At 39.7% G+C, this 13,330-nt stretch overlaps 1 protein-coding gene across 7 annotated transcripts in view; it reads left to right on the forward strand.

Annotated features, from left to right (window-relative positions):
* CEP112 (centrosomal protein 112) overlaps window positions 1-13,330 on the forward strand; it is a 158,179-nt gene that overhangs the window by 44,260 nt on the left and 100,589 nt on the right. For all 7 annotated transcript variants that reach the window (XM_053995052.1, XM_053995050.1, XM_053995055.1 and 4 more), the window contains exon 18: window positions 12,663-12,798. In XM_053995052.1, the coding sequence (XP_053851027.1) occupies window positions 12,663-12,798 (136 nt within the window). The remainder of the gene's footprint in view (window positions 1-12,662; window positions 12,799-13,330) is intronic.

A 13,330-nucleotide genomic window follows, 5' to 3' on the forward strand; every position in this document is an offset into this window, starting at 1 on the left:
TAGCTTTCAAGTGTGGTTTTGTCTGGCTGGAGACAGAAGTTGGCAGATCCATGAGGATGGATTTAGGATCCTAAAAAGATGCTCTCTGCAGAAATGCAGTGCCCCAGTCTAGCCCAGCTCACATTCTGCTGGTTGGGATTTCAGCTCTGCATTTCTGACCAGGAATGGAACAGACTCACCTGCCCAGGACAGAGGAGCTGCCAGTCCTGCAGGGCTTTCTGCAATTCAAGCCTTTCATTTAGCACCAGTGTGTCTTGACAGTACTAAGATTTTTTCATATATGTGCTTTTATATTATACAAAAGTAAATAATAGATAAGAAGCAGTGGTATTTATTGTGGCAGGAATTGATGGCTTCCTTATGGCTTTTTTTTTCATTGCTGCAAAAATTACTCTTTTTAGCAATCCCTTCCTATTCATGAGTCTGTAAAATCCAATAGCTTATGTAAAAATAGTTCATTTTGCTGAATTTCTTTAACTACTTGCAGAATGAAATGAGCTAACTCCAAGCTCAGGCAGACCCAGTAAATCTTTAGAAAACAACCTCACCTTGCATGAAGTGGGTGAAAATACAGTTCAGCATCTTCCACAGAAATGATGCCTTGTGGAATTGTAACTCAGAACCCAGTAGGTGCATCAGTGCTTTCTCATAAACTACTTTGATCTGAATGCACTTTGATTCTGAAATGGCCACAGGATTATATCTTGAGTAGCTGCTGAGCTGCAAGCACATAGAAAGGGAAGTGGCAGGCATTTTAGGGGATTTTTGTTATTATTATCATTATTTTTCCAGTGCTGTGACAGCAAACAGTGCTGCTGCTGTTTCAAACGTATCCACACCGATGCAGAATGAAAGTGATTTGAGGCATTGTGTGGAATAGTAAAATCCACATTTCTGAAAGTATCTTTCACTTCAAAAATAATAATAAAAAAAAAGTATTGCCACAGTTTCAATACAGAATAGGGGTTTATGTAGTTTACAGAGGGTTTTTTTCTTCTTCTGAAGTTCATGGTAGAAGTATCTGTCAAAAGCACACCTTTTGCAAAAGAGTTGCTCCAACACTCCTGGTGGTGACTTGTAGATATAAAATTTATATTTACTTCTGCAGTGCATGTCACAGGCATTGCTTAATAGCAGAAGTCACTCTGAGAAGTGCTGCAAGGGCTTTTCTAGAATATCCTTTAAATGGCATTTCTATAAGAACAAAGTTTTCTTGAAAAGCTTCTCTGTAATTACTTGGGGGGAAAGGTTGTTTCTCTAATCCCCGTGGTCTGGTTGCAGAAAATGTGTCATGAGAGTGGGTTGCAAATAGGCTGAATCTTTGCTGTTCTTATCTCTCACAGTGAGAAGAGGAGTAGGAAATAGAGGTATATAATTTGTCACAGTACAAACTGAGTAGAATGAAACAGAAAATAAATGAGAAAAAAAATCTGTACCCATTTGCTGCTGAAGAAATAGCATGGAAGAGAAAGAAAAGGTCTTGCTGACTTTATACAATACTGTTAAGCAGCTCTCAGCATCATCTCTTGTGTCTTGTTCTCTGGAATTTGGATGTTTATTCATTCAATATATTTATTTTCCCTCTGCTTATATTTTGGTAGCAGATTGTTCAATACTTTTAGTTTACTGTGAGAAATATCTATTTACTGTAGGGAAATATTCCCCATTTTATTGAAAATGACAACCGCCACACCAGCTCAGTTTTGAGGTGGTTTGGTTTTGACACTTGCATTCCGGAGTCATGAGAGAATGCCAGAATGCTTTGGGTTGGAAGGGACCTTAAAAGCCACCCCTGCCATGGCAGGGACACCTTCCTCTGTCCCACTGCTCTAGCCTGGCCTTGGACACCCCCAGGGACAGGGATAACACCTTTGTGGCTGCAGAGACACATAAACGTGGTCACTCTTGAGACTGAGAGATTTTGGATTAAATTCTAAACATCCTGAATAGTTTGAGGCTGTGATGGTCTGTCACCCTCATGGGAAGTGCAGACCACGGTGATTTCTTCAGGATGAAGGTTGTGACAGTTCTCATGTACTAGAGGTAATGATGGGATCTGATTTAATGCTTTTTGCTTTGCTTGCCTCATACACAAATAACATTTTCATATTCTCCTGAAGTACAGATTTCCTGAGTTCTTGTTCTTCACTTCTGTAGTGTGTGAAGGAACCAAACGTTAAGAAGTGACATTAGGAGAAATGAAATGAAATGAAATGAAATGAAATGAAATGAAATGAAATGAAATGAAATGAAATAATGAAATGAGATGAGATGAAACTCGCCCTGTACAGGTGCAGATGCTGTAGTTAAACACCAGAGCACCAAGGAATGCCTGCACATCTCCTCTCCAGTGCTCCACAACCTTCTCCCTCTCACTCTTTGCCTTTTTTTTTTTTTTTTTTCCCAAGTCTGTCTATGGAGCCAAATCTCAGCACTTTGCAAGTGGGGATGATACAGAGCAAATGCTGAGCAGCTGCTTCATTCCGACTCACTTAATAAAATTATTTGTTTACATAAGGAGCTACCAACACCTCTTTTTTTCCATGGCTTTCTACCCCTTGTCTGAACTTGTTTAAAATTCTGGGGAAGAAAGAGGGGCTAAACTTTCTAGAAACCAGTAAAGACACTTCTATCTATTAGCAGATTTTCCCAATAGTTTTCCCAGTAGTTTTTAAAGCACACACAGACAGTTCTCACAGCATTTTGGGGTTTGCTTTAGGTGGCAGACCAAATCTTTCCAATCATAATGTGGTGTGAAGGTGGTGCCTGCAGGTGTTCAGTAATTTCAGAAATGAAAATGATTAGCCTTTCTTTTCTCATATATACCTGTGTACATGCATATGCTTGTGTACATGTGAGTTCTGACATGGTAGCCAAGGAGAAGAAGTTGATTTCACATTGGAGGTGGTGCCAGGGAGTTTCCTCACTGTAGACTTAATAAAGCTTTTCCCACTGCTTTTCCTTATTCCAGTGTGAGAGCAATGCTCTGTGCTTCACCATGCTGGGCTACTATTTCTAGGGGTTTTGTCAGGTGACACTTACTTATATTTTACATTTCAGGTTTTGTGTGTAGCACAGTTATTTCTGCTACAAGGTTTTGCCTTGCAGAAAATATCTGATAAAAATGTGTTAGCACCCATATTTCCTAAATCAAGGTGGAAGAAATGTTCTTTAGGAAAGGAAATACTTTTTTGTGGTACCAGTTACTCTTCTTGAAACCTCAGTCATTTTTTAAATTCAAAAAGCTTCACTTGTCATCTCCTGGTGTGCTTTGCCAGTCATTTGGTTATTCTGGGTCATTCCTTACCTGACATTGAGCCAGATCCATGGAGCTGGAGCTATTCTCAGGCTTCTCCTGTGGTTTTCAACTTGGTATTGATGCCTGTAAAGACTTCAGAGGGTGGCTTTGATCTCAGCCTTGCTAAAAGCAGAAGTTAAAATGAAATTAGCACTGTCCTGGAGCCTCAGGCTGCCACAGGGAATGCCTGGATGGCAGCGACACCGAGGGTTGGTAAATTCCCATCTTCTCTCGTTTTGATTTCCACAAGGCCTCTGTCTGCTCTGGGCCCTGGTGCAGTGGGCTGATCTGAGTTTTTGAGATTCTGTTTTCATACTGAGTATTTCATTAAGGTTTTTTCATGCCTTGAGTATTTTATTAAGGTTTTGCTGTTCTGAGCCTGCCTGGCCTCCTCCAGCAGTGCTGGTTCTGCCAGGGGTTTTCCCAGTTCACCTGCAGTGGTGACATGGGGACAAGGCAAAAATGGGCAGAAGGTGAGGTTGTCCTTTGCAGAATCTTCTCCTACAGCTGTGGCTGAGTAATGACTCATTTTTCATTGTATGGTTCTCTTTGATGCACAAAGAGAAGACTTGGGCTTGTTTGATGTGAAAAGCTCTTCTTGCTTTATTCAGAAGTACCTAAAAATGCATCAAACTTTAGCACAGGAAGTTTTATGTAAGGCTCTTCTAGTCCTTAAGTCCTTATATCTTGCAAAAATCCCTTGGTGTTTATTTAATTTTTCTTCTCTCTGAATTACCACAAAAGGAACAGTGTAAAAGTGAGGGGACATAGATTTGAGAGAAATAAATGTTGAACAATCTGCTGCTGACCCAATAAAGAGGGAAACAGATGAAGGCAAGGAAAAATAAACATGTGAAGAGAGCTGGCAGAAGGAGGTAGAATAAATAGCAATGGAAATAATTTATTTTGTTTGCAATTTACATTTGCATAATTGTTAGATCCCAACATTTTGAAAAGAAGTAAAATTTAGGCTTTTCAAAATATACAGAGGTTACAATTTGAAAAAAAAAAGCTGTGATTTACAGTGGATCTTGAGAATTTGATTCTACCAAGCCCTTTGAGAACTTTATATTTAAACAGCTGCTCCTTCAAATCCTCTTGTATTGGCTTCTTGGAGTGGTGTGCGTCAGAAATGCCACTGCACACAGCAAAACACAACAGCCTGAGAATCATCAATGCAATGATAAATAAATAAAGGGAGTGATAGCTTTAACCACAAGATAATTTTTCATTTCTTTTTTCCTTTCTTGTTCCTCTAAGTTGAATCCAAATTCTGAGTAATTGCTTCTTCTTGTTGTTAATATTTTCAGGGTAATTGCCTAAGTGTAGTTGTTTTCCTGCAGTTAATTCCATTTTTCCTTGAAAATGAAGTATTTGTGTGTGGAGAGAATGCTTGTCAGAATGGAAAAGCTATTACTGTTTAAAGCCGGAAATAATTAAAGGAATATGAGCAGGCATTGTCTTTAATTCCAAGTGTTGCAATAAAAGAGCATTGTTAAGAGTTTATACTCATGTTCATTGTGTTCATCATTATCTTTGATTAAATGTTGAGGGTTGTCTCGTTACTGCCATTGCAATATGATGAAGAAAGCCACGTCTGTGATTTAAAAACAATGGTAATGTGATGTGGCTGAGGAGTTGGGATATAGTTTTACTCTTTAAAACTGGTTTCGTTTTTTTTTTTGGTAGTGTGGGTTTTGGTTTGGTGGTTTTTTTGTTTTTTTTTTTTTTTTTTGGTTGGTTTTTTTTCTCCTTGAAGAATTAGTGGAAAACCAAGCAGCTGTTCTCCACTTGGTGCTTGAGCATCTGAAACCTTTTAGAGCAAACCCAGTCAAAGTTTCCAGCATATTGTAAACATTCCCTAACCCTCGCTCTAGGGGCCACAACGTGGAGCATGAACAGAGGGCTCTGAAATATGGTAGCTTTGTTTAATAGTCTCACTTAAAAGCAAAAATGAAGTGTTCTATTAACTATTTACAGCCTTTCATTTTCTTTCTCCCCGTTTCTCTGGAGACCTACTGGCAATAATGAAATATGTATTGAAAGGAAGGCTCCAGTTGTACAAAAAAAAATGTAACAGTTGATTTTTAATCCTTGGCTCTGGGACTGTTAACGTCCCTCAAGATGGTTATAGAGATATCACATGACATCTTTTTAGTGATAACAACTGTGAAACTGGTTTGATATGGCACACAGCTTATGAAATTAAAAGTATTGCCTTGTGAGGTGAAGAGCATTGCTGTGTCATGCTGTAGCACTCCATTAATTGCTGTACATTGCTATTCTGATAATTAATGTAGTTAAGGACTATCACAATCACATTGACTAAATGAAAATACAAATAAACAACACTAATGGCAGAATTGTTTCCTTGTTACTCCAAAGGCTTCCCTCGCACATCAGTGTATGTTTCAGATTTCGTATTTCTTTTCTCATTTCAAGGTTATACAATGCCCAAAACATTGATGAAATGAGAAAAGCTTTCAGTTGGCTAAAGAAAGTTGTACAGATGATTGAATTCAATTACTGATTGTTAAAAAGCATGAAATGTTTCAGGCAGTCACCTCCTTTGAGTCACTTAGAAACCATCTACAAAACAGTACAAGGAAAAACTTTGTTCCTTGTTGTTGCTCAATGATTGTCATTTCTCTACTTCAATTACATTTGGTAATCTTAATTTTGCTTTTACTTTTTATGTACTTTGTACAACTTTCCTTCAGCTACAATACAACCAACCTTCATGGAGGAGTTGAATCTGATAATTCAAACAGTACTTTTAAGGAAAAGAAAATTGTGACAGTCCATGTCCTCTTGGAAAGAAGAAACCAATGAGCCAAGTAGACACTCATGGTTCCCCAGAATTAAATATCTTTATTATCTACTACAACATGAATATTATTATTCTGAATCCTGAACTAACCAATTATTTTAACCATAAAATTAGTTACCTTAAGTCAGTAGAATGACAGGATGAATTCTGAGCCCTTGTACCTCCTTAACAGTCTTAATCCTGGCAGTTCATCCTCAGCATCTTTGGTTTGCCAACCACTGTTGGCTCTGTCACTCTTCACACAGCTTTTGTTAGTGTTAAGTGATTCTCCTTGCCTGGCTCTGTCCTGTGCCTGGTGATTTCTCACATAGTTTGTCCTTGGATGGTTTATTTTATCCACCCCCAGCTCTCAGTGCCACAGCGCCGTTCTCTCATCTCCATCTTTGCCTTCCTTGCTCCTCTTCTTTGGGTGCCTCATGAATCTCTTTGCTGTCTGTGCCGCCTTTCAGGGCCACCTTTTAATTACAGACTTGTCTCCCCTTTTCTAAGCCATTATCTACACCTGTCTCTCTAATTCTCTCTGTGTTGTCCTCACTGAGGTTTAGCCGTGGTCTCAGCATGGGAAAGCTGTGACTGTTTAATCTCTGTTCTAATCCTCCTCCCTTGATAACTGTGAGAGCCTCTGTGCTCTCTCATACATGTGGTGGATCTAAATCTTGGAGACAGTTTCTGCAATCTGGAGCAAAATTACCAAGTTTTCCTTTCCAGCCACATTTACAACACTTGCCCAGCCTTTTAACCCACATCACATTCATCATTTGGCAGTTGCTCTTTTACTCTGTTTGCACAGCACCTAGCACAACAGTGCCCTGTCATTATTGTAATGAGAAATAGTTATAATAATTATTAGTGTGTTTAACCAATGTCTGCCTAATTTGTGAGCCATTAATTTTGAATCTAATGCATTATTCTTATTTCAGTGTGGTACTGCATTATTTGCTCCGAACTCATTAATGGCTTTAAGGAGTGATTTAGTTTGTTAATGTTTTCTCATGATTTATTTAAAACATAACTATATAGTTTAAAAGAATAATTGTATTCTAAATATCTTCCATTGTTGGAGCTTACTTGAAGGAAAGCAGACCAGCTTTCTGATGTTAAACATCTCAAATTATGCAAACTGTAAACAATTTATAAATGGAATTGTGCTTTTTCTCATAAAGACAAACTCATTCTTAAAACTGGGGAACACTTTATATTTATTTCTTGCCTTTATATTTTTGGCTTTATTTCTTTGAAATGATGAAACAAGTTAGAATGCTTTCTAACAACTCCCAAATATTAAAGTGCCCAGGGACAGGATAGGGATGATGTTTTGAAGGCAATAAATATTTCAGCTTCACATTTCAGTCTTTCTTCTTTGCTCCTTTGATCTGGCTTTGGTTTAGTTATCATTCTGCTTGAATGACTTCACAGTGTCTCTCTTCCTCTCCACACCAAAAAGAAGAAGTGTTCTGCACATATTCCATATGTTTGGGGCTGGCATGGTAGGAGAGCCCTGGTTGTTCCTCGTTGTTGGTGGGAATCCCAACCTGTGCGCAGGGATGCTCCAGCCACAGCTGGGATGGAGTTAGGCCCAAAGCTGAGCTATCACTGTGTGGTAAAAAACAGAGCAGAAAAAACAAAATTGATTTTTGTGTATTTCACAGATTTGGCATAACTACTGAAGCATTTTTCTGTAACAATGAACCCATTAACCCCTTCTTTTAGAGCCATGTGGTATTTTAGGCCTGAATACATTATTTATGTAGTGGAATAGCTGCATGCTAGAAGTTAGGTCAGAGGGGCTGTGGCAGGGAGTGGTTTTTACGGTTTTTGGTACTAAAAAGTGGTAGCATGGGTCTTGTATTTGGCTACAAATTTAATTAATTAATTAAACTGCTGCAATTTGGTGGAGTCCTCGCAGTACCAGTGCATCTCCATGTGAGGGACTCTCTGGGTGCAGGAGCAGGATCATGGGTCTGCTTAAATTTCACTATGTAAAATCAAATGTATGTGTCTGCACACCAGATGGGTCCTATATCTGTAGACACTGAAGATACTGAGGTGAAATTCCTGAATTTTGGTTTGCATGGGAAATTTGGGTATGTTTTGACACAGGTTGTGTTTTCAGCTACGCAGTTTGCTGTGTATTATATAAGAAATTGTGCTCTCCTCTGGAAATGTGTTTATATAGGGGTTTTTTTAGGGTTTTTTGAATCTCAGTTAATTATATGAATGGTGATAACTGATTTTTTTCCAGCATGTATTAGTGAGAGTCAATTTTTTATTTCTTGTGACATTAGATAAAAAGGAAAGCTGTGTAGAACCAACAATATCCTTCTTCAGCTGCCTTTCAGCAAGTGAATAGTTTGCAGTTTGGTGGGGAGCAAAGCTATTTTCCCTCAGAAGTAGTAATATTTAGGAAAGAGAGGGAGGAATGGGCAAAGACTTGTGTGAGTACAGCAAATCTGAGTACATAGGATTAGAGAATGTGTAATGTGGGAATGGCAGGACAGCCTGGCCTTTCCCAGCAGATCTCAGCAGCTGCAGTGGGGCTGCAGGCTCAGCCATGACTCTGCTTTTCCCATACCTCAGCCTTCTCTCAGTCATTTGATTTTGTTTTAAGTAGCCCTGTGGGAAGCAGGGAGTTGGACTCAGTGTGGGTCCCTTTCAACTCGAGATATTCTGGGATTCCTGTTTATCTCCAGGCAGAAACCCAGAGTCATAACAACCTGGGAGAGACTTAGACAAGGGAGGGAGCCTCTCCCTCTTGTGGAGTCCATCAGAATTTAAATTTCAGAAGCTCATTCAGTGGCAAAATCTATTCCTTGCTCTGCTTCTGTTCTCCAGTGCAGTTGGGATTCAGTGGGCTGTGCTGCCAGCAGGTTTTGAAAACCTGGGGGAGAATTTGCCTATTTGTGAATTAAAGCCTGGTATAAGTTTATAAGAAATCATGAAGAGTTTCACAGCCTACTACTGTTTTCCACTGAAAATCTCTCTAAATGACACACAGGGAGCTTGGGTGTGGGTTTGCTGCTGGGATGTGAAACTCTGTCCCTGTGCAGCCTTGGGGGTGAGTGTGTGCTGGCGCTTCATGTCTGAAGGGTTTTGATTTGCTGACGAGGCTGAGACCCAGCCAGGTGCATCTCCTGCTCCCTGTGCTGTTGGTGAGCCCTTGCTGTTGTTCAGGGAATGGTGGGAGCCCTCCAGGAAGGTGTTGATTCATCCAAAATTTGCTGGGACATCCCAAACTTAATTAACCTTTCCTGTTAACCCCTGAATTGCCCTGGGTTTTGTTAGTGCAGTGCTGTGAAGTCTCACTGCGTTTGATTGTTACCTCTTGGAAGACATTTTTACAGAGCAAGACAAATATTTATGATTAAGCATGAAGAGGAAGCATGTAAGATATTTGTATTTCTCATCAGTGCACTTCAGGGTGTTGATTTCTGAAACTGAAATTCTGGTCTTCACAGTCGACTTTCCCCGAGATGGTTTGTGCTGTTAAGACTCCTCATTCCGTTGCCATGTCCTTTATACACTGAAACAAAAGGAATTTGCTGCTTTTTAAATTGGGGGCAAAGAGTAAATTCACCCTGTTTTTATATTCAGACCAGCTCAGCTTTAGGGGATTTAAGTGATGTAATTGTATTGTACTGGGCCCCACAACTAGTCCAACTGAAAAAAATAATCTTCAAAGTGAATATTTTAGTACTTCATGCAAGGCACATTGCTCAGTGTCTTGGGAAAAAAAAGTGAAGCTTTTCTTACATTTGTGAACTGAGTGCCATTGTTGTACAGGTTTTCTAAGCTTCTGTACAAATCTGAACTGCACAAAAAATAGAGTGCTGGCTCCCACATCCTAAAAAATGAAGTTTTTTTTCTGCTTATAATGAGATGTTGCATTTATTCATGGGATTAAGTCCTTAAAAGAAAGGAAGGTGCATAAAACCACATTCCGAGAAGTTTACATCATGATATCTCAAAATAAAAATATCTTCATGAGGAAGAAGATGCATAAATTTGGAGCCTCACTATGAGCACGAGGCCTGATATCTTGTCCTTTTAAGTTTAGATTTGTTGTGTTTCCATCTGACTGGACCAAAGCTGTTGTCCCAGTGTGGGTGTGTTTGAATAAGCTTCAATTTTTGGTTTTGCTTCCAGTGTGGAGTGGAATTATTAGATGTGTTTTGCAGGGAGAGAGATTTGTTATCCAGGGCCCATTACTGAATTATGGATTTTTGGGAGAAGTAGACATTTTCCCTTCTCCATGGTCTCTCCAAGGTAACAAATGTGGGCAGAGCTCTTTCATATTCTTCTTTCTGAGGTAAATTTTATTCTGGGGGAGGGGAGTGATGTGCTTGATGTAATTCAGTGTCAAACAGCTGTAAAATAAAAATATCTGTATTCAGCAGCTCCCTGGAATGTGGAGTTTGGGGGATAACTGAGCCAATCAGCAGGAGCTGATGGACAACTGATCCATCAGACAGTTCCTATCACTTTGACCTCTGGAGGTGTCACTGGTGTGCCCATTCTGAGGAATGGTGGAGGAGAAGTTTTGCACTTGGGATTTGGATCTTTTGGCTCCTCTGCAGGAGGAATTTAAATCCTAAATGGTATTTTGCCATTTGAGTTTAGATGGGGAAAGAAATGTTGAGTTTGGAAGTGATGTTTTTTTGCTGAATAATTTTTATTGTCTCATAAATGAATGGGGAATGTGATGGCTTAGATTAACACAGATGTGCTTCCCCCTCAAAGGAGTGTGGGAAACTGAATCGATGAGGCTGTGGAAATAAAGCATATCTGGAGGGGTGATAGATGCTCTCTAGAAAATTTGAAGATAATTTGCACAGGTATTCTAAGAACACAAAACCAAAACCCCAAAACAATCATCATCAAAACTGTGTTACAGGACTTTGTTCTGTTTTCCTCCTGTTTCTGCTGGGGAAAAAGGGTATTTTCCTGTTTCTGTAAGGAGAGAAGCAGTCTCCCTATTCTCAATTATTCCATCAGCTGTGAGTGAGGCACCAAAATTTTTTTTTTTTTTTAAATATGCATCATGAAAAAACCCTCTAGAAGTAAAGAGCAATGTACTGACTCAGGGCTTGTGGCATTTCTTTGATCTCTTTGCTAATGGAATTACCCTGCTCTCCTGCACTGCAAACGGCCGCTTTGTGAAGATGTAGGATTATGTTCTTTGTCCTATTGTCAAAGTCTGGTCTGCAAACCACAGAAGAGGATGTGAGTACTGTAACTTTGGGCTTGGCAGCTTCCTGACCTTTCTGAAAGGCTCACTCAGTGCTGCAGCAGCTCCTCCAGGGCTGGCGAGGTGACAGACGAGATGAATTAACTGGGCTTTTCCATCTCTTACGTGTCAGATTCTTTGTTTTATATGGAAATAATTTCTGTCAAAATGGGAAATTTATCGTGAGGTACTTCCTCTGCCTGCAAAATGAAAATGTCAGCCCCAGGTCTGTTTGAATGTGTCTTCTGTTACAAGGCATGGGTGGAGCCAGCTTTGTCCCTCGATGCCACCATCGTGTTCTCCAGTGTCTGAACACAAAGTCAGGCAGCTCTGCTGACCTGTGGGAGTAGGAACATGTCACAAAAAGTTAATAACAAAGCCAGTGACAAGTTAATACAAGTTAGTAATATTTGAGGACTCATATCAACATTTCTGAAATATTTATAAGTTACCCAAACTTTTGCCTGTGTTGTGTCAATATAGTGAATGTCTCTGTCTTTTCATGTGTATCTTTTCATATATGTGAATGTACATAAAATATTACAGAAGCATTACTTTTGATGTACCATCCAGTCTGAAGAAACCCAGCCTGCTCTCTATAGATGTATCAGGTTTAATATGTCAGATAGTGTAGGCTGTTGATATGAAATATCTTTGCACAGAGATTTAACATCTGTCATTACTGTAAAGGCTGACTAGACATCACAGCATTATGGCTTTCTGATAGATTAAGAAGGAACCACGTGTCATGCATTGCCCTGCTTTGCATTTTGATTTATGACAAGCAGGGAATAATCCTGTACCTTGTCTGAGCAAAGATGGTACTGGGATACTTTTCTTGGTTTTTTGTTTTGTCTTTTTTTTTTTTAATCTGGAAAGGCAATCATGCTAAAAAGAGTTTATTTAAATATTGGGGGGTGTTAAATCTAATTTAATGAAATCTAATTTGTTAGTATTTATTTATTGTTACTATTATTCAATTTTATTAATTAGATGAGATTAATAAAAGGGGTTCTACAGTGGGTAGAGAGCCATTGAAAGGAGGAGAGACTTTGAAGGTGGAGGTTTTGTTGTGAGCTGTGGACGCTGTGTTTGGGCGTGTGAAATTCAATCGGAGAAAGCGAAAATAACTCGGGCCTTCCATCGCCTTCTTCAAAGCCCTGCAAAGGGAAGTTGGGCAGAAGCTGGGACAGGAAATTGAAATCTGAATACTATTTTAAACTGATCGGGTTAAAGGCCTCTCTTTTACACCAGCACACTTGTTCTTTTATTTGATACTTGAACTCTGAAAATTTTCTGTGACTTTCTAGGGAGAAGGAGGAGCAGCTGAGGCGGGTGACGGAGGTACAGAGGCTGCAGGCCCAGCAGGCAGGCGCTGCCCTGGAGGAGTTTAAGCGGCAGGTGGAGCTGAACTCAGAGAAAGACTCTGCTGAAATGAAACAGCGGGTGAGGAGGTCACAATGCCAGCCTTTCTGAAACTCTGGCGCAGTGGGATAGCGGATTCTGATCTTATAATGCCAGAAACATGCTCCACTTGAGAGTGCTACATCAAAATCTTTCACAATGTAGTGCCTTTGCAGCGAGTCAGAAAGGGATGGTGGCGGGTGTTTCATCTTTCTGACAAAGCCAGAATTGTCATTGTTATAAAGATATCTGCAGTTATGATACTGATTAGGGATTTTTCAGGAGTGAGAGTATAAAGGGTTAGTTTATACACCCTATGGAACAACGCTTGTCATTTCCCACTTAAATGTGTCTCTTCCTACTCTTTTCCCAGCGACTCTGTCTTCCATTAATGAGCTCCTGTAATCAGTTTGAGCCCAAACAGGGGCAGAGCCATGGTGGCTGCTGGCAGTCATGTGCAGAGGATGGAAAAATCCACTTTTCTGTCCCTGAAAATCAGGGAGTTTAGTGGCTTAAATTTCTTATGGAGCAAACAGTAGTTAAACCGTTCTCCTGGGAGTTTATAAAAGCAGCC

Source organism: Vidua macroura, chromosome 19, assembly GCF_024509145.1.
Source record: "Vidua macroura isolate BioBank_ID:100142 chromosome 19, ASM2450914v1, whole genome shotgun sequence".
Taxonomy (NCBI): Eukaryota; Metazoa; Chordata; class Aves; order Passeriformes; family Viduidae; genus Vidua; species Vidua macroura.